Here is a 20,489-nt window from a genome sequence, read left to right as displayed (position 1 = left end):
CAACAATATTTATAATGTTCATTAATGTTACAGTAGCCAAGAGTAAAACTGTGCAGGTACTGAAATTCAAGGCAACACTGAAAATAATCAGAGAATATAGAATATTGCAAATATTTATCTTTAATCTTTAATATGCAGTGCATTGCAGGGCACCTCAGACATCTTTTCTAGCATGCCAGTCAGTAAATTTGAGTATGAATTTAAGAGTGAGATACACAGATGGAGGAAGCACTTTTAGGCCCACACTGTATGTTTTTGAAGACCTATCAATCAGACTGAATTATCATTTTGTTTCACTTAATTTATGAACAAATTAGAGATGATTCAGAGCTCTAGAGGGCTAACTTGGGGATCTCCTAACATCATGTCACGTGATAATGTGGAAATTAGAGCTGCAACTAATGATTATTTTCCTTGTGGATTAATCTGTCGATTATTTTCTCAATTAATCAATGAGTTATCATCTTATCTTATCAAGTTAGTTATTTGGTCTTAACAATGTCAGAAAAAGAAAAATTCTCATTTACGATGGTGGAATCAGAGTAAAAATAAAAATTAATTACTCATCAAAATAGTTGCTGAGCTCAAACATTATGCTGATCATGATGGGGGTGTGTAGTGCCATAGGGGGGCACTTGTGCCCTCTAGCGAGCCACTCAGGCCGTGGACGTGAGAGGTTATTCTTAGCGTATTAATATTAGTGTTTCGCGTCACTGGATTGTTATATCAGGTATTTTTGAGCGGCGCCTCAGGTGGCTCAGCCAAGCAGAAGTGAAAGCCAGCAGCCTCACACGATGAAGAAAGCCCTTTCTTCTCGCCTGTGGTGTGCTGGCAGCACACGCGCTCTTGTTTGTTCTCCCCCCTCCCAGTAAAAAGTGCCACATGACCTGTCAAATAGGAAGTGAGGAGCTACCGAGCAGCAACAGCAGCATCGACCAGGAACGCAAGACGGGAGGAAGCCGTGAAACCTCCGAAGTCTCATTCTCGACGTTTCTCCGCACATTTCGTCTTCTCCGTCGAGCAGTTAAGAGCAATAAGTTGGCCGCAGCCATGTGCTCGAAGGTGGTGTTTTTCGCTGTAGTTGTAGCTCTGGTGGGAGCATCAGCCGCAACAGACCCAGGTAAGTTTGCGACCTCTCATTGCCGAGCTAGCCGCTAGCTACAGCCTGCCGTGCACCTCCTTAGCTCGGAGATGACACCCCCAGTTAGCTGAATTTAACCTATCTGTATGCCTCCATTTTTGGTCACCGTGGGCCTCGTTGGATCTCCCACTTCTTAGTTTGACAGCTGACACTCATTTTTGTTTTGGTTTATCAAATAAATCTACGTAGAAAACGTCCTTTTGGCAACTTGGCCAGTGGGACTCAAGTTGTCAGGACCAGCTAACGGGTTAGCTTGCTAGCAAGCTGTGTGACCTGAAATCGAATTAGTATTGTGTAACTGTAATATTTCTCTCGTAATGTGACTTGTGAGAGGACACCAGGCTGCCGCAACCCTGAGCTCAGATCCAGTTGATCAGCTACCAGGGACCAGATCAGCTGGTTATGCAACAGCCTTAAAGAATCAGCCGCCTGTTGTGTCACATTTTGAGATTCATCACAGTGTAATGCCCCGCTGTGTTTGCATTGCCACTATTCAAAGTGAAACCTCCTTATAGCGGCACCATTGTCTTGCAACATCTGGACAGCTACAGTTTCATTTTCTATCACATGCTGGAAGAAACTGCTATTAAAATCTACCATGACTAAATCTGATTTTTGACCTCTTTTCAGATGGATGTTCCAAACTGCTGACATGTGATTCATGTGGAGCCAAGAGTGACTGCCAGTGGATTAATTGCACATGTGAGTATCTGTCCTAAACGTGTGGCAGGTTGTGGAGAGAGAGAGAGACACACACACAGGTTCGTCTTTGTGTGTCCTGAATTGTCCAGACAGCTCAACTGATTGGACACATGATGCCTGGGCATGGGGAGGATCAATGGCAGTGGATGCTGACTTTTAGATGATGTCATACCAACTTCCCCAAAGCCAGAGCTGTGTTGTGATTGTCTGGCAGCAATAATCAAGGCTCTGGATCTGGACAGGCTCATTTGGGACTAAATTACTGGCACAAGGCGGCACCACAGGGTGAGGGATGTAGCTCGGCTAAATGCTATGGGTGACTGCATAGGCTCAATATTATATCTTACCATAATAAATTCACTGTAGAGGATTGATGCTGTTATTTCAAATGCTTTCCTTCCTCTTTGAATGCCTCCGTTTTGTTCTGATTGTGGTTTTGCTGTCGTTTGTCTGCATCTCTGTATCGCCATCCTGTGATTTCATTATGTTAATGGAAATATCTGTCTAAACATGACTGCTCCAATTATGAGAAGTCTCCCTGACTTCTGCACTATAGAGGGGCTGAGGGGCTTAATGTGCTGCGGTGGTATTTTTCAACCTGATTTGGAAATCTGCTAGTTGTGATTAGAAATGTGCATCATTCAGTGAAAAGCTGACATAACGTAACTGCATGACCGATGGCTTCCTGAGGCAACCAACGGCTTTCCATGGGTGGTGTTTTTTGCAAGTCAGGGCGGAAACTGGTTGTTGTCACGTCGTTATCAGTTGTGGGAAATAAAGTTCTCTCATCTTAAAATCGGAGCTTTGTCACACAGTTTCACTCAGCAGATATAAAGCTGTGTGATAACGCCTTGTGATTATCAGCTTGAAAGTGTTTGCTGAGGCAGAGGCTACAGTAGACCTCTGGCCAAAACCTGAACCTTGTAGATGGAAACAAAAAAATCCTCATGAGTATTGTGATTATTGACCGTATCGTCCTAGAGGGCCTTACTCCAACGCTGGCCCGAGTTCAGCGTGTGCAGTCAGGCACACACAGGTCTCTAGTCATTGTGAAGAAGATGAACTGGAGAGGAAGCCAGGGGATGTGTGGCAGGAAGCCTGCAATATCCTCACGCTGGGGAACAGAAGGAAGGAGCAGATAAAGGCACGAGTGAAAGGAAGGAGCGTACAGATAGGATGAAAGATAAGTTTCATGTGCCTTGCTGTCATAATATATGCCTCGGGTGCACTTCAGGACGAGTGCATGTGGCGATCTTGTCTTACATTTCAGTCGTCATTAGGCTCAAATCATGGAAGATGCTGTAGCTTGTGTACGATCGTAACCCTGTTACTTGTTCTAGCGTGCGCAGAATCAGCGAGCTTTGCTCCTACAGTTCACTTTAGTCTGACACGCACAGGTAGTTTTACCCCTCATGGGAGCTGACCTGTTTGACAACTTGACCAATGAGGAGCTTCGACTGTCTCAGAGAGGCTGTGTAGATTTGGTGATCCCATGCTCTTCTCCTGCTTTGTCTGTGGATGTCACATTTCCCCGTAATGATACATGACTTAATGATTCATTAATTGGTTAAGCAGGACAGCTGGGCTGACAGTTATGCGCTTCCTCTCAGAGCCGAGGGAGATGAATTAGTTCCCTGAGGGAGAAACGTGTACAGGTTTACAGTTACACTAAATACACATGAGGAAATGGCAGTCTTCCACTGACACACACATAAAAAAAAATAAAAAAAATAAAACAACCCTAAAATTAAAAAGAAAATCATGTATCAACAACTCCTTGCCTTAAATTTCAGGGAGGTTTGGAGCTTTTTATCTTGTTGTGTCTCTCCTCTTCTGACTTCTCGCACCAGAACTGAACTGAACAGTACTGACTTCTTACACCCCCCCACACTCACACCCTCCCAAAGCAAGCCTAGAGCTGAGAACCTTCACAAACTCAAGAATGGATCACCTATTTGATATGAACTCAGCAATAACCGGAAAGGTCAGCTCTGGCCAGTTGAGATGGCTTTGCTGGAGCGCAGCGTAACCACACTGCTGCAGCAAGCTAACGCCTACCACATTGTTATTACCAGATTTATCTTTGGTTTAGGGATTTTGTGTAAACAAGCCTTGGCGTCAGAGGCGCATTTCCCAGCAGCCCAGTGTTTAAACGCTCAAAACTTTACACGTGTACACGCAAGCTCTGTAGCTCCTGTAAGCACAGGCCGTGGTCTGTTACAAAGCTTGTTGAGCACTCCTAACCAAGAGGTTGTTTTCTGTGGTAAAATGGGCCCTGAAACCTTTCATTCACACCTCTGGCTTGAACAAGCTGTGGATGTACCTCGTGGTGACAATGATGTCACCATCTTGAAAAAGGGTGAGAATCAGTCCTAACGTTCACAGCTGCCTGTGAGATAACAGCCCTCTGGCCTACTGGAGAGCGAAGAAATCCTCCTCCCACATGGTTCAACATACAGTGTCAGATCGCACAAAGAGAGGGAAAAATAATGCCGCCAACACTTTGAGAAGGACTTGATCTTTGATGTAACCAAATCACAGTTAGAAAGGCAGTGAATCATTAAGCTTCCAGCTTTAAAAAGCGTCCTCTTTTTTTTTTTTTTTTTTTTAGTTCAAAATATGACGCAACTTTCTTGGGTTCGTTTTCCTTCCTGGTTAATCATGTAATATAACAGGGTGAACAGCCTGGAAAAAGGCAAAAACATATGTAAAACAAGTAGAAGCTGCATTTGGCAAAGAGAAAGAGTGATGGAAAGTCGATGCTCAGTGACCTTGGTAGGCACCTGACAGAATAACTACCAAATACCACAAAATGCTGGCTTCAATGCTAACCACATAACCAACAGCAAAGTGACACAGTCTCAACAGAAACTTTACATCATGGGCTGCACAGACTAATAATTATAACAGGACAGCTATTTGGTGGTTGCTTTTATCCATGGCCAGTGCACAAAGATGGAGAACCTGATAGAGGGACCACAAAATACAGCCCTGTGAGCTGTGGAAAATGTATCGCAGACTCATGAGTCATTTTTGACCCTATTTGGAGAAAGCTATTGCTTTCAACAATGGCTGCAGCCTTACTGTTGAAGTTGGTGCATCTGTAATTTTGTAATTTATGGAGAGCCATCTGGTGGGAGTCATTAGCAGTTGCTGTGGATTATAGTGCAACAAGCAAGGAAGTTGTCAGAAGGTATTTTACAGCACCAGGTGCACTGCACTGAGTGGACACCGTTCCCTTTATGATGTTCCTGTATTCCAGGAAGATAATGCCCCCATATGCTCATAGAGGCAAAATCAAGTGACTTTTATTAAGACAGTGACGAGATCACCGGCCTTTCATGGCCTTCCCTGTCACTATGTTAAAATATTATTGAAGCTTTGTGGGAAATATATCGGATGGCTCACCTAATATTAATTGAGACGCATAGTTTCAGGACCTGTAAGACAGCATTCCACAGAGGACTGAGACAAGTGAAGACAAAGTGTGGCCGTGCTGGATATGCGCGTGCCTGTGGTGACCTGTTCTGAACAATAGCTGTTAAGTGAATATCGTATAACTGGGTGTGAAAAGAATCGATAGTCACAAGGTGCTGCCAGTTATGACTCATGGTTTCCTCAATGTGACGCAGGCAGAGTTTCACCGAAGAGGAAACTTTAACAGGAATCCATCAACTCTGTGTTGGTTGTTTAATTTATCGAATTTGATCTCACTATAGTGGATCATGTCTGTTAATGAGTTGAAATATGTTTCTAAGGTAAATAGTTAAATAATGAAATCAGTGTTGTGCTCTGTTTACATCTTGACCTCTTGTCAAGTATTTGGGACTAGATTTCATGGCGGGGCAAAGTCCCTCTCTGCCGTGGTTAATTAGTAATCCAATTTTGCAATAAAGACAATAGGCCTAGATGATCCTGAAGACTCAACAAGCTGAACATAAGACAGACGAAAGAAATGTCTTCAGTATTAAGCAGTCGCTTTTAATTTATGAATACTTTATACTGCTAAATGCTAAAATTTGATTGTTTTAGAAAAATATTATCTATCGTGACCAATTAAACTTCCAAAAAGTGTATAAAGTTCATAAAATGAGCTCAGCCACAACACTGAAATGCTTCTTACATGCTGATGTAATGCTATAGTAACACAAATCCAGTCTCAGAAGCCAACGACTATCGTCTGACAGCTATTCAGCCTCTCAGGATCTGAGCCAAGACTTCCTCGTCTGCGTGACGGTCACTTTTCACAGTCCAATTACAAACTTGACTTTCAAACTTGACAACAACTTGGCATTTACAAATTTTTTTATGAACAGATATCTACACATCAATGCGGATCAAATGTAAAAAAAGGGAATAAAAAGCTAAATCATAGATGATAGTCGATGGGTTCTGAGATTGCGTTTCAGCCGGTGTGCTCTGTCTCTTTTGTGAGCTATAAATGAATGATGCGACCACTCATGTTCTTCCATTGCCAGATACAGTGCTGATTCAGCAGAAATGAAAAACAAAACAGGTTTTAGACATGCCCAGCTTCATATAAACAAGTGTTATGATGGGGGCAGCAGAATGGAAGGAACGCCATCCTCCTAAGTGCAGGATGTGGGCCTTTGCGAGCAACTGCTCTGACCTTCCTGTGGGAGAGATAAGAAAAGAGTATTGCCCCGCTGCATATCATGTCGCTTAACTATTTGTATGCACAAAACAAATGAGAAAGATCATCAGATGCAGCTGTGTGTGCTCTATGTGAGCATGAACGTTGAGATCAAGGCTGCAGGCCGTTATGTTTGGGGCACACAGTGATGTGATTTTTTGGCTTCTTCTTGGTGAGCGGTGTAATGAGGCTTCAGTGAGATCACTATCTGTTGCCCAATCGTCAGCTCAAAATAGCAGCCTCAGGATTTATCTTACTGTAAATGAGTAAAATGAAGCGCTTTCGCTCTTGCTGACACAAGACGCTACATCTCCTTTGACTTGCTTTGGTAGCCTTAATTCCTATAAACCATGAAGCCGGCGTTTAACTCCTGATACTTCTGTCTCTTTCAGCATCTATCGGCTGTCACAACATGACTCTTGTGGGAGAAAACGAGACCTGCGTCTTTCTTAACTGCTCAAGTAAGTTGAACAAGCCTGCAGCTGTTACCTTTTCTGTTTTTGGGGATGTAGCCATTTCAATGCCAGAGCCCCCCCCCCCCCCCCCTTCTCCCCTTGGCTATGTGAGACTAGGTCCTAAGAGAATCAGCAGACTCCACATTTCCATACAAAGAAACACATCTCTCCAAGTTTTGGGGTTGATTTTCTGCAGATTCTGTTTGGGTCTAGTTCTGCTTGAACTAAGGTGTCAGTTAACGGTCAGTCTCAGCACTTGGGGTCTGTCTCTTACCTGTTGTCTTTGTTTGTGTCCAAAAGACTTGGCTGGGTGTAGAGCACAAGGGACATGATGAGGGAGCGTTGTGAAATGTTTCTTGTTGTTTGGGTGGTGTCTCTTGCTTTCCCGCTTTCAACTTGTCTGGTGTTGGTTCCCTGTCCAGTTGTTGACCCCACTGCAGCTCCAACTTCATCTGCCTCTGCGAGTACTCCCCCTCCCGTTACAGCCTCCCCTACCCCTGTTGTCACCACCACCTCTAACAGCAGCACCACAGGTAACACTCCGGAAAAACCTCTGCTAATCCCTGCTGTAGTCTGTGTTGTCCAGTGTACAAGGTTTGAAGCGGTCTCCTTAATAGTTTTATCGAGACCTCTTAAAAGTTAGAATCCTTAAGAATTTCAGCAATAGCCATTCAATGTATTTACTTCTGTAAGTAGGTCTCTGTATAGTCGCCCTCTCCCGTGCTGGATTCAGATTGCCTCTGCACGCACACGTTGCAGGATGTAGTTGGTGTTTTCATTTCATCTCATTGATAACACCCTCACTGTTTACTGTTCGCCCTCTTTACAGCTTATCAAAGCTGTGTTCAGTGTCTGCTAATGCAAACCAAGCGTTTCCTACTGCTGCTGCGTCACATTAAAGGACTTCAACCGGCCACACACAGGATGGCTTTTATTGTGAAGCAGTCACAGGAAACACGATGTGTTGGTCATCACGGTTAGCGTTCATCACAATCGTGCATCAAAAGTGCGTCTGCACAGCAGTGCTTCTTTTAAAGGAAGTTACATTTTTCTATGTAATTTTAAGTTAGTGTTTACTCCCAATTCTTCTATTTATGCTCAAAAAAAATCTGAGTTTGTTTGGCTGCACTGTAAACCGAGACACTGTGCTGAAATCTTAAGGATTACAACTTTAAACAGGTGAAATGGCTTGAAGTCAAATGGTGTAAAGGCTAATGGATGTGTTCTTACTGTGACCCAACAACAGACAATGCAACCATTGTTTCCACCGTTGCCCCCACTCACAGTGGCAACATGTCCACCTCTACTGTTCCATCCTCTATTTCAAGTAAGTGGCAAGTCTGACATCGTGATGGAGCGAGAAAGTTTCAAAATCTGTCCTGTAATGTACATAAACACGCACAACTTCAGTGTCTCCATTTCCCTTTGCTCCGTCTTTTATCTCAGCTGGAACCAGCACAGGTACCACATCAGTCGCCCCCTCTCCTGAACCTCACAAGAACACCTTCGACGCTGCGAGCTTCATCGGTGGCATCGTGCTGGTCCTGGGCCTGCAAGCCGTGATCTTCTTCCTCTACAAATTCTGCAAGTCCAAGGACCGTAACTACCACACCCTTTGAAGCAGCTACACTTTTAGATCCACGTCACCCCACTTAGAACAGAACCTTCCAGAGAAAACTCCCCACTCGGCACACACTCACCACGACGGACTCAAACAGTGTTTTCAAGCAGCGTTTAATAGATCTTTAATGTTTGTGCCACTTACGGTTTAGTGCTGCCATTGCAGTCTGTATTAAGGCACTGACACAGGCCTGTATGTATGATAATTCACATAGCGCTAACTTGTATTATCAAGCAGATCTCCAGCGATATGGCATTTAAGCCCTGAGCATAATGCATCCCACCTCCTGCCATTAGTCATTCTGCAAAGACCATTTCCCCACAAATGAGGAGGTTCGTGTTATTTACTGCCCCTCTCCTCGTGATTCCTCTCAACTAAATGCACCACGCGAGAGTTTCAGAGTTACTCATGCATATAAAGTAGCTTTCCTATTGATGCTTTGGAGTAGTACAGCTGCACACTGGTAGCATTTCCATCATTTTTTAAATCCTGATTTGGAAACACTGTTTGAGTTCACAGCTATTCTCGAATGTGACGGCTGTGATGATTCAGTATTGCTTTTAGCCTGTTCAGTCGTGGGCAGGTTCCCTCTCCCCCATGCAGCTGTATCAAGTAAATGTGTTCATAGATGACGTGAAAGAGGTGGGGTTACTTACAGTACGTGGGAATAAAAGCAACACCCAATCATCTGATGTCAGACAGGAAAAAATAGCGATCCTTCTGGTCTTGTTTTGGGTGTCTTTCTCTTGGTATTTAGGAGTGCTGTGTGTTTTCTGCTGTTCCCCGGGGAAGTCTTTCACCCAAAACTAGCCATAAAAATATAAAAACAACAACTGCCATTAGAGCGGCTTAATGCAATAAATCATATAAGAAGTTCACCCCCATCCTTTAATCTCCCAACTGTTGTTTTTGACCTTTACTGACATCAACACTTGCCCACTCGGTTTGCTAACGCTGGGCTGGCCCTTTGGCCCCATTTCTGTGGAGCAGTAGAAAAGGGCCTGTAGGTCAAAATGAAAGATTGTAGAATATTTCAGAAGTAAGAATAGTTCATGTTTTATTAATGTAGATAATCTAAAAAAAAAGGGGAGATGAGGAATATGGCATGCACCTTCTCAATGTGGATCGTGATAGCAGTGAAGTGCCTTTAATGTCCAGTATGACTTAAAGAGAAACACGGAGGAGGATTTTTCTTTCGGTTGAGGCCCGAGTGTTATCATTAGTTTATGTTTCTGAGACAGAAACGGTATCGCGGTGCTGATATTGGTGAGAACCGTTTTATCCCAGCTGGACTGAAGAGCCTTTTTTGTTGAAGAATACAGTAGATAGTTGTCACTCGAGGGCCTTAATCAGTCAAGATTGAAGTTTTTCCCTATAAGTCGGTGACTGTGTCCGGTGCATGAAACCTATGGTTTTCTCACTGGTGACCTCGTGTAAATTAGTAATTTAAAGGTGCTCTCCCTTTCTTTAGCGGCCAATACCGCTCCCAAATCTCCTCCCACCTCGCTAATTATGTTTCAGAACTCAGTTGTAAATTGTGTTGAATTTCAAAGCATGAGAAATGAGCCGGCAGGAGATTTTGGACCGCTGTTGGATGCTATAAATCTGGGAGTGTACCTTTTTTTTTAAATAAAAGGCAAACATATTGGGCTTAATTTAAAAACTTGAGTGTTGGAGAGAGTGCATTAAGGTTAAAATGTTAGACTGTTTGAGTGCTGGTTTGGTTAAGTGAGCATTGCACCTCTGATTTCTGACTTTGCCATGTAAATGAGAGGATTGTGAATTAAGTGCAGAACTGCAACAGCTAAGTGGCCGTACTAGAGCTCACGTCAAGTTCTCTAATTAGCTTGCTGCTAACTGTGTGATTTATTTTTTTCTCCCCTATTTTGTCCCTCCTGTACATAGCCACGTCTTGTTTTTGTTTTATCTTCTTGGTTTCAACTTGAGGAAAGGCTAAATGAAGGAGTGTTTATCAGTACATTTTGCTCGTAGTGGCTTGTCGGTGTCAAGAATGCTTTGTTTAATGCCTTTTTTTTTTTTCTTTATTGCATGCTGGATGCTTGGAGTTGTGATTTTTCCTCCCATTGCATATGCTGTTAAGGATTTAGACCCACTTAAAAACCACTTGATTATTTGTGAGTAGCTCATATGCTAGCTGACAGAATGCCTTGAAACAGTGTGCATTAAGCCAAAGTCCTCAGTTTTGGCATGGAAATTGAGCATTGCACTGACAAGCTTTGTTTTGTAACTTTGTCTTTGTAAATGTTTTCATGATTCAGCCAAAAAAAAAAAAAGCAAAAAAAAAAAAAGCAGATGCTTGTACAAATACTCAGTCTTGAATAGTAATAGATAACGGATGAATAATTACCTTGTTTTGTATGACACGAGCAGTAAGAAATTCATGCGCAGACGTTCGTTTTTGCTTTCATAATCTAGAATTACATGTTTCCGGCTGCTCACCATTAACACGCCTTCTAACCTAGTCACCTGGTGGCATTAGGCTACAGCCCAAAGACCCAACTATGGCGAGTAGGCTACAGAGTTTTGCCTTAGCTGCACCCATTTGTACATTCTCTGCATGTGGAGAGCCTTCGCCCCAAATTTAGAGAAATATTTGAGTTTGATTCGCAGCTGTCCGGCGCTACGCTGTGTAACCACTGAATCCAGTCAGAGTGCTCTCTGCTTTCGACACCGTGGCTGCATTCCTTAAGAACACGGCATCACATGTTGACATGGCGGTGTGTCCAAAACACCTCTGGTATCCGTGGATGCCAATAGATGTCCATTGTGTCGCCTCTCTGCAGCTTCTCCTACAAGTCACTAACTCAGTCTGTGCACCTCTTAAGGAAAAGTGCCTTATTCAGTTAATATCCATGTATGTAGTGGTCGTGCGTGAAACAATATGCCACACCTATTAAATATCAATGGAACTCAGCACTTTCAGACCCGTGTGAAGTGGTTTTCTGTGTTGTCTTCTGCTTAAATGTCTGTTTTGTCACGCTCAGCCTTAACTTCTTGATCAAACCCACAGAGCATTTGTTGATGACAAGTTGTTGAGGCCATTACCAGGCGTTTTTTCTTTGGGGTTCGGTCGATGTATCTTGTGCTTAATGGCTGGCATCTCAGTGGCATTTAAGTGCCTACATTTTGACCAGTCACACTGTAGGTGTTTAAAAGCTGCTGAAATGGCTATAACCAGCTACTGAGCGGCACGGTTTTCAGCTAGATGCAGCCTGGTTGTAGCCTGGACGGCCACTGACCTCTATTGTTCTTCGTCGCAACATTTCCTCCATAATGCAAATCAATCACATGATGACTTGAAGTTCTCTTGAATTGTAACTTTCATGTGTCGCAGAACGACTGCTTTTTCTGTCCAGTTTTGTTTTGTTTTTGGGTTTTTTTTTGGTCCAAATTAGCTTGGTCATGGAGGGCTCTCCTATCAGTTTTCAGCCTTGCAGTGTTCAGTTCCAAGAGCAACAAGTAAAAAGCTTTTTGATTCCCTCCTTCGCCTCGCAGCTTTATTGCCATGTGCACACACTGTAGTGCCATATATTAGACCTTTTGTGTTCGCCATCAGTCTTTTAGGTAGGTACGATTTTTTTTTTTTTTTTTCCTTTTTGGGCTTTGCTCCCACCCCACTATTCACACACAGCCATATGTAGACACTTGCAGGTGCCGCTGTGCCCCCTGAAATGTTTTGTGCTTATTTTGTGCCCTTTCTTTCTCTCAAACCTTTTATTTTGTGCCTTGTTTTCTCGTGTTGCCTTTAGTTTCACAATGTAAAACCAATAAAGTTTGAATATTGTTAAACAAATCGGTGTATTACCCTCATTTGACAATGGTGTCAACTTTCTTGGAGCTCGTAATTTACATGACAAATCGCAGGTGGGACGATGAGACACCGCCAGGTCTCAGGGTAAGGCTCCACTGCCTTGGTTACAATTGAAGGACTGGTTGCCCAGACAACAAAAGGTATCAGGTTCAGGCATTGCTTTGTTTTGCTTGTGTGTGTGTGTGTGTGTGTGTGTGTGTGTGTGTGTGTAGCTGATGCTAGGTCAACAGGCTCTCCTCTTAAAGAAGACATTAACAGCAAAGCAGGGCACGACAATGGCAAACAATGACAACTGGATTTGGCTATTAATAAATTTCTCGCCATATTTCGTTACTAGACCAGAACCAGGCTAGATGTTCCCAGACGTCATGCTAAGCTAAGCTAACGGGCTGCTGGCTGTTGCTTCGTATTAACTACAGAGAGTGAGTAAATGTAATTTTGACTCATTTGGTTGATGAACTGATAAACTAACACAGCTTTCATTGCACCCCATCGTCAGTGTGCCTGGAGTCCATTTTGAAAAGCACCAGTATGATTTACAGGCATAATCAGATTCCTATTGACATGCATTTCTGATGTTGAACATGCTGGATCCACCCCACCCCATCAGTGCCTTCCATCTCCATTCCCTACCTGATAATCTGGAGCAGTGGTTCGGCTCCCAAGATAAATCTGAGCGGTCACCAGGTAATTTAATGAATAAGAAAGAAAACATTTGGTACATATAATTATGTATTCTATTGTAATTCAGGCCTCTAAGAAGGAACTCATGCCAACAAAGCCACCTGTGACAGAGGCCATGAGTCGACATTGCTTTATTTTAAAGGGTAACCACTACTGTGCCTGACAAGAAGAGGGTTTTTAGATGACCACTAAATCATCTACTTCATGGTCACAGCTTTTCTTGATATATACATCCACGATCCTGTAAACAGTAAAGTTTAATGAACTGGCTTACGCCCAGCTTGGTGATAACTACTCTACACATCATTTGCTGCATTGTCTTGATGTTTACGACCCTCTGTGGATGATATCAGTCAATATGCTTTTGAAAAGGAAACGGGTGCAAAGTTCATCGCAGCCTTCAATAACATTATCTGCTGTAAATGTACCATCAGCATCTGAAGGTGCCGACGACAGCCAAAGCCAAAGAAGGCGCTCGTCTGTTCAAACTTACCCTTTTGTTTTTCTCACTCTGAGTTTTCACTGTGTTGTGCTCCGGACAGGACGCCGTTTCTAAGGTCACAGCGAGGTCCTGCTTATGCAGCACAAAACTGTTCGCTCTAAAGGAAGCGTTAGCGTGCGTGCATGTGTGTGTGTGTGTGCGTGCACACTCAAGTGTCATGGTCCCTACACTCGACTACATTCTTGATTGAGGTATGTGTGTTCAAAACGTGTTTGTGCTGAGCAGACTGTTATTCTTCCAGTAGCCCAGAGTCCCCATCTGGCACAGTTTCCCAGAACCAAAGACAGTTTTGGGAGAGAATGTTTTTTGGACAACCACTCCACAATTTGCCTCTCTCTCTTGTGTGTCCATTAAAAACAATCTGAAACCCTGCACTTAGTATGCGCTGTTCCTGGACAGAGATGGAAAAGCTTGTGCTGCTCTATCAAGAGCATATCTTATGAGCCTTTCAATAAGAGGTGGAAAACCCTACAGTCAGCCAACTTTTCAGCAGCCAGTAAACTTGTATTCACACTCCGGAGGATGTTACTTTTCATCTATGTAAACCTCATGTACTCCATGTTCTTGTTTGAATGTTACATTGTGGACGTATCTTCTTAAGACGATGGACTAGTAGCTGTTTATAGGCGATCCTTTCACACGCCCACAACAAAATGCCTTACACAGACTCATATCTGCCCAGCCCTCCTACGTACGCTGCTCTCTGAACACACCACTGCTATTCAACAGTACACAAAGGAGGGGTGAGCAGTCACAAGGTATCAGAGTTGCAGGGTCAGGAGAGAGGATGGGAGGGGATGGAGATGTTGTATGTGGGCATGGAGGGGTCTTGACTTGCCTCAGCTAACCAGATTGCTGTGTCCCATCATGCTCTGTAATCTAATATGGGAGCACAGAGAAACAATGCATTAGGCGTAGACTCTCTCATATACCAGCTAAGTCCATTTAACCGAGCAGTGGACTCTGAGTCATGCCAAGAATACCAGGACCAGGCTAAATAATGAGCTGAAAAGGCTGCACGCAGATAGCAACCACAACAATCAGCTGTTTTCTTCTCCCGTGACATGGGATGTTGGACGGGGCAGTTAGGGATGAGACACTTTTGAGATTTTATCTCAACGATTTGTGACTTAACAACCACTGTAAAGCTGGCGGTGTAGGGAGTGACTGAGATTAGCTTAAAGGTCAAAAGCCTTTTGCTCATCAAAAATGTGACCTGATGAGACAATAATAATGTTGACCGAGGCCTGACAATGAGGATAATGCAGGAATGTTATGAGGCAGCTTCACATGTGGTTGTTCATCCCCTAAAAGGTGGCTGATTCGAATAAACAGAGAGCAAATGTAGAGGCCTCAGCCATGCCAGAAATGTCTGCCAAGCCGACAATTAAGATGAGTAATAGCTATCTATCGTGGTTGAATTTAAGAGAATTGAGCCATTTTGGCTGACAGAGAAATAGAAAAATCCTGTGTCAAAAACCAGTTCCTCCCAATTGTGCACAGCGATAAAAACCACATCCGTTTGTCCTGTGGTCAGGGCCACATTTACTCAGCTGTCCAGCCAGCTGGTGTAACAGAGTTCACAATGCATTTGGTCCACCTCGATTATAGACTGTTCAGGCAGGACCTTGTTGCTGCAGGCAACATTATAAAGTTCTGTCTTATTATAATACATGCAACTGTATGGTGTGTCAGTGGGTAAAAGCCTTCACGTTTGTAAAACAGACATAGGCTGAGCACTGCCACCTAGTGGTTCACAGTCCAAACAATGCTGAGAATGAGAGAAAAACAATCTATTTACAATATGTAGAGAGAATAGGCTTTATTAAAATGTTTAAATTAAAAATAGATTACTCCAGCTTCATTTGAGATGAGATATAAGGCCATGGCTCGTAAAGTAAACATCCTCTCCCTATGAAAGACCCTGTTTGTTCAAGATTTCATTTAAGTCGATCAGGCATTGCTTAATAAGTTTGATTAGTAACACATTATCAAGCTGCGTGTAAAACACAAAAACACTTACTCCCTCTGTTGATTTGCTACTAGAAATATCCCAGAGGCCATTTGATGAGAGGGGAAAACAGGCTGCAAGGAACCAATGGGAGTCCTGTGGTTTAACCAGCTGTACAAGCCAGCGTGCAGAAAGGTCTTTCAGAGAGCCTCATGTTTCCCACGAGAGGTCATCTTGTTTTAGGCTGTTTCTGAACTTCTGCGTTTCTCTGAGAAGCTGCAGGTTGTTGTGAATGGCCCCACCTTTCTTTACTTTCTGCGTAGCCTTAACAGGAGAAGGAACAGGAGGCTTGATCCCACTTAATTTCTTGGCTTTGTGTTCCTCAGCACATTGTTGGCTCTGGGTCAGTTTATGGGCCTGTGCAGGAGCCAAAGACAGAAAACATTAGACACCTACACTGTCAACACAGACAGGAATGGAGATCAGCTGACACTACAGACACTGGTCTTAAATTTCTGTTGGCATACAACACTTTTATTTTACACATCTACAAAGTTTCTTGATGAGGTGAGAAATTGTGCAATTGACCATCTTTACACATGAGCCTCTGGATTGCACCACGTGAGGGTTCACATACCGTCTGCTGGTGTTTGCGGAGCTTCGTGATCTGAGCTGCCTTCTCCTCCATCCTGGTGACCAGCCTCTCCAGTTCTCTCTGCAGATCCTGCCTCTGCTCGCGATGTTGGGTTGCATCTATCTGACCCACCAACTCCTGATGCTCACTGACAAAAAAAGAAATACAGACAAAAATGACTAAATATGTTAAAGTAAAATAAAACAATAACAACAAAGCTTACTCACAAGCTCATTTGACCTAGCTCATCCTGCAGAGCCAAGAGCAGGTCAGAAAGCGATCCCAGTGACTCATCTGCCTGTTCGGACTCACTGTCAGGCTTGTGAGAAGTGGCAGAAGATGGAGAAAAGTGCTTTTGGAGGCTTTTCTTGGCTCCACAACCAGACCTGTGCAAAGCACTCACTCGTTCACACAGCTGGGGCTGATGGTGCTTCATCATGTGAAGTATACTTTGTATGTTGGCGTGCACTGAGTGGCTTGGGCTGGTTGACTGTGACAGGTTGAGATCAAAGTCAATCAAAAAAGGGAAACAGTTAATAATCCGTGGTTTTTAGAGTTAGTGCAAATCATCAGAACTGACTTACCGTTCCTGCAACAAAGGGCATTTTTTGGTGCCTTGGTGATGCCAGCTCATTCTGTCTGGAGGTTTTCTGTAACAGAAGACAGCTGTTATCACTACTGTGTACAAACATATTTTCCTAATCAACTTAATACAGGCAGTTAAGTAACTTCATCCGTAAGAAAAGCACCTTAGTGGTCTTTTTTGTTTTCTTCTTTCTCTTTGTCTCCTCAGTAGTTGGCACAGGCAGTCGAGGGTTGGTGTCCAACTCCATCTGCAGCTGTGAACATGACAGCAATAGCAGGAATTCAGTCAAATTCTCTGCTAGCATTTTACCATTATTTGAGAATTTTATGTGACTTAAAACCCACTTATTTTTCTGGATGTATTGTCAAATATGTGCATGTTTGCAGTAAGGAAAATTAAGAATCAAAGTGAAAATATTGTGTCATTGTTACTTCAAAGCGAGGATCCAAAGTGTGTGAGGACTGACCTTGTCTGCTTTTTGCTGCACAAGCTGACGTTCATGCTCTTCTTTCAGTAGTTTCTGTTCCAGAATGGCAAGCTTCGCCTGAAAGCAAAATTGCATTAAAATAATCATCTTATCAATCATCTTGGGATGATGAGTGTTTAAATGAATTAACTGGAAAACTGTGAATTACCTCTGCAAGAGTTTGGGTCCTACTCAATTTGACACATTCTGATTCAAGTTTTTCCAGCTTCTCCTGCTGAGATTGGGTGTTTGAGCTGCTTGGCTGCTGGTTCTGCAGTGATGCCTAGTCAAGGGGGGACAAGCAGAGATTGTTTGACAACTGAGTATTATGCATTTCGGCCTGAGTGCTCCTTTACTTCCTTGCATTAAGACATGTAAGAAAGTAATGGAAGTAATGAAAGGGATTAGGATATAAATATCACTTAGCCTTTTGAATTACCTGTCGATTAAATTTCATCAAAAAAATATTAATCCTGTTTTCTGGACTATAGATTCTCCAAATCATATCTGCTTTTTAGTTAGGGTCTAATATTTGTAGAAAGATTTCTTAATGAGCTGTGTTTGTAGCCTTTTGGACTACCTGATTCTCCATGAGAGTGTTCCTCTCCCTCTTAGCATTTTCAACCATCTTCCTCATGTAGTCCAGCTGCTTTTCAAGAACCTTGCACCGGGCCTCTGCAGACTGCAGCTTTGAGTCCAGCTCTCCTATCATAAACACAGACACAACTATTACAAAACATGTACAGAATAGACTCAACCATTTACACCCCTCCCTCAATTACCTTTGCTGCCAGAGTTGTCTGTCTCAGGCAAACTGGCTGCTGGTTGACTGGGCATTGTGTAAAATGCTGTGGCCTGTTGATGATTGTGAGCATCTCGGGAGAACTTCTTCTCTGCTTGCTTTCTTTCCAGCTCCAACCGCTTGATTTTCTGCTGGAGGGTCTTCAGTGCATCAACAACAGCTGAAGAGAAGTTAAATAGTCCAGAAAAGCACATCTGGTCATTTTAGAGAAGGTGGCCATAACAGGAACCTTGTATGAAACAAGAACTTGATACAATGGCTGTTCCATACCTTTGCTGTCAATACTGCTGTCAATATTAGCTTTGGTCTGAGACATCTGGGGGCTGCTCATTTGTGGGTCCATGCTGATGGATGAATGTGCCGGGAACTCCAGCTGTCTTGGTATAGGTAATATCCTCTCTGGTGGTTGGTAATAGCTCCCAATGTAGCTGTTTTTTGAGGGTGAGTCTAAAATCTGGAGACAAGAGGAGGAGGGGTCGAAAGAACTGATTAATTTTATTAGGAATTATGTCTTTAGCCTTTAAAATTAAGCAAATTATTAATAAAATGGCCATCAAACAGTTCCCACAGCCCAAAGTGATGTGTTCAAATTCAATTCACAATAATGTAAAGAAAACCAGAAAATGAATACATTTGTGGAGCTGGAACCAGATAAATTTAGTATTTTTCCTGTGCAATAAAAGATCTGATTGACTGGACTGGTCAAAATTGCTGTTGGTGATTTGACGATTGACTAATGATGGCAGATTAATCGATCAATCTTTAAAACACTGCACAGCAGTCCAGTGCACCAGCTGTCTGCAACAAGAGGGCTGTTTGACAAACAAACCCACCGTTACGCTCCTAAAAGCTTAAGGAATTCCAAAATTACTAAGACTGTGCAAGCAATAACAAACAGATATACTTACAAATAAGTCAAGATAGTTTGTATTAACGTAAAGCCCCTACGACCTCACTTTGCCACAGCTCTTGCCAATGTTATGATAGATAAACGTAACAAAACCTTGAAGCTAACAACAAAACAGTAAGTAAACAACGCTTAAGCTAATGCGTTAGCCACATTCGCTAACGGCTGATCAGCAAATGTTACCTGGTCGTTAAAAGTCTCCATTCTGTCACACAGAGGCTGATAGTCGTTTCTAAACAACTCATATGCTTACATCTATCATTCCGAGACTGTTTATGTAAGGTGTTGATGAACTTTGTGTAACTAACTGATTCCTTCGAGCGCAACTAAAGTTTCCTGTCACTACCAGGCAGTCCGGACTTTTTAAATTTCCCTCCTTTTTTGCGCTCTCATCAGTGGTTCCGCCTGCGCACTGTTTCCTCCTCCAGAGTCCAGAGTGTTCTAGACTTTTCAACGTGCTTTAAGATAAATACCTACATCTGGTAAAAATGTTATCACACAGACACCATCTGACACTTTGATATAATTAGATAAAAGGAAGAAGTGAGATTTATCAGAATAGTAGTGTAATTTCACCTTCTTCCTTTCTGGCACCCCCTAAATCCAAGTCCACACTCACTTCACACCAGAGGAAACATTTTAGCAATATAAAATTAAAATGTTGAAATGTTGAAAATGGATTATAATAATCATAAGCAGACTACATGTTCGAAGGCATTTAAAACAAACTTACATTTGTGCAAGTTGGCCACTTCTCCTAAGGATGTGTTTTTGTAGGCGATTTGAGTCAGATTATGCGCTGTGAATGTTCACTGCGTTTAAAATACACTTACCCTTCAAGAGATTCTAAACCAAATAAAATAGCTGAAACCTTGCAAAACTATTGGTAGAAATGTGAAGCAGGTCTATAACCAGGATTTTAGAAATATAATACACACACACACACACACACACACACACACACACACACACACACACACACACACACATCCTCCAAAATACTGACGACATGACCTCAATGTCCTCAGTGGTAGCTATGACCTTGATTAACATACAGTATATGGGATTTAAGAGCTATTGGTGGTGATCTGCAAAATGATGAGTTGGAGTACATCATGTTATGCAGAGACATGCCCTCTTTCAACTAAAAAAACAAAACAAAAAATGGTTGAAGCAGTTTTTCCTGAACACTTTTTTGGGTGGCAAAGTGCCTTTAGGCAGTAAATCAATCAGTTGCCATGTAAACATTTGTACAGCAGTCTGCAAATAGCCCGCTGCAGCAAAAGGCAAGGTGTCTGAAGAGTGGCAGGTGTGCTGCAATGAGATAAAGTGTTTTCTGTAAAACGTATTTTGGTAATTGCTTTTCATCCACAGATTTGTGCACTGTATATGGATTCGTGTTTTTATTTTATTTTTTCGTTATATGGACAACACCGTTGCACTTTGCATTACATGCTATATAAGAATGCAATTCTATCTTATTTCAAATAATGTTGAAATTAATATTTGTGTGCTCATATTGTATAAGTAGCATTGACCGTTTCAACGTGTA

General features: G+C 42.6%; 2 protein-coding genes across 4 annotated transcripts; one reads left to right on the top strand and one right to left on the bottom strand.

Moving 5' to 3' along the window:
• The first annotated feature begins 699 nt into the window (after nt 1–699).
• cd164 (CD164 molecule, sialomucin) lies at nt 700–12,387 on the top strand. Of its 2 annotated transcripts, XM_076756105.1 has the most exons (6): nt 700–1,120; nt 1,772–1,843; nt 6,890–6,958; nt 7,375–7,485; nt 8,199–8,279; nt 8,399–12,387. In XM_076756105.1, the coding sequence occupies exons 1-6, from the start codon at nt 883–885 to the stop codon at nt 8,569–8,571; spliced, it is 744 nt and encodes a 247-aa protein (XP_076612220.1). In that variant the 5' UTR covers nt 700–882; the 3' UTR covers nt 8,572–12,387. The 2 variants fall into 2 exon arrangements, with proteins under 2 accessions (XP_076612220.1, XP_076612221.1); XM_076756106.1 differs by lacking the exon at nt 7,375–7,485 and having other exon boundaries at nt 748–1,120.
• A 3,004-nt stretch (nt 12,388–15,391) lies between these two features.
• cep57l1 (centrosomal protein 57, like 1) lies at nt 15,392–19,320 on the bottom strand. Of its 2 annotated transcripts, none has more exons than XM_076756392.1 (11): nt 19,121–19,320; nt 18,316–18,484; nt 18,011–18,190; nt 17,809–17,933; nt 17,398–17,511; nt 17,229–17,306; nt 16,926–17,015; nt 16,761–16,826; nt 16,404–16,666; nt 16,180–16,324; nt 15,392–15,959 (listed from the first exon to the last, which is right to left on the bottom strand). In XM_076756392.1, exons 1-11 carry the CDS (start codon nt 19,139–19,141, stop codon nt 15,753–15,755), a joined length of 1,458 nt encoding a protein of 485 aa, XP_076612507.1. In that variant the 5' UTR covers nt 19,142–19,320; the 3' UTR covers nt 15,392–15,752. The 2 variants fall into 2 exon arrangements, with proteins under 2 accessions (XP_076612507.1, XP_076612506.1); XM_076756391.1 differs by having other exon boundaries at nt 18,301–18,484; nt 19,121–19,310.
• Between the last annotated feature and the right edge of the window lie 1,169 nt (nt 19,321–20,489).

Source organism: Chaetodon auriga, chromosome 18 (genome assembly GCF_051107435.1).
Source record: "Chaetodon auriga isolate fChaAug3 chromosome 18, fChaAug3.hap1, whole genome shotgun sequence".
Classification (NCBI taxonomy): domain Eukaryota; kingdom Metazoa; phylum Chordata; class Actinopteri; order Chaetodontiformes; family Chaetodontidae; genus Chaetodon; species Chaetodon auriga.
Note: the sequence above shows the minus strand (reverse complement) of the source record. Positions and strands in the feature narration are given on the sequence as shown.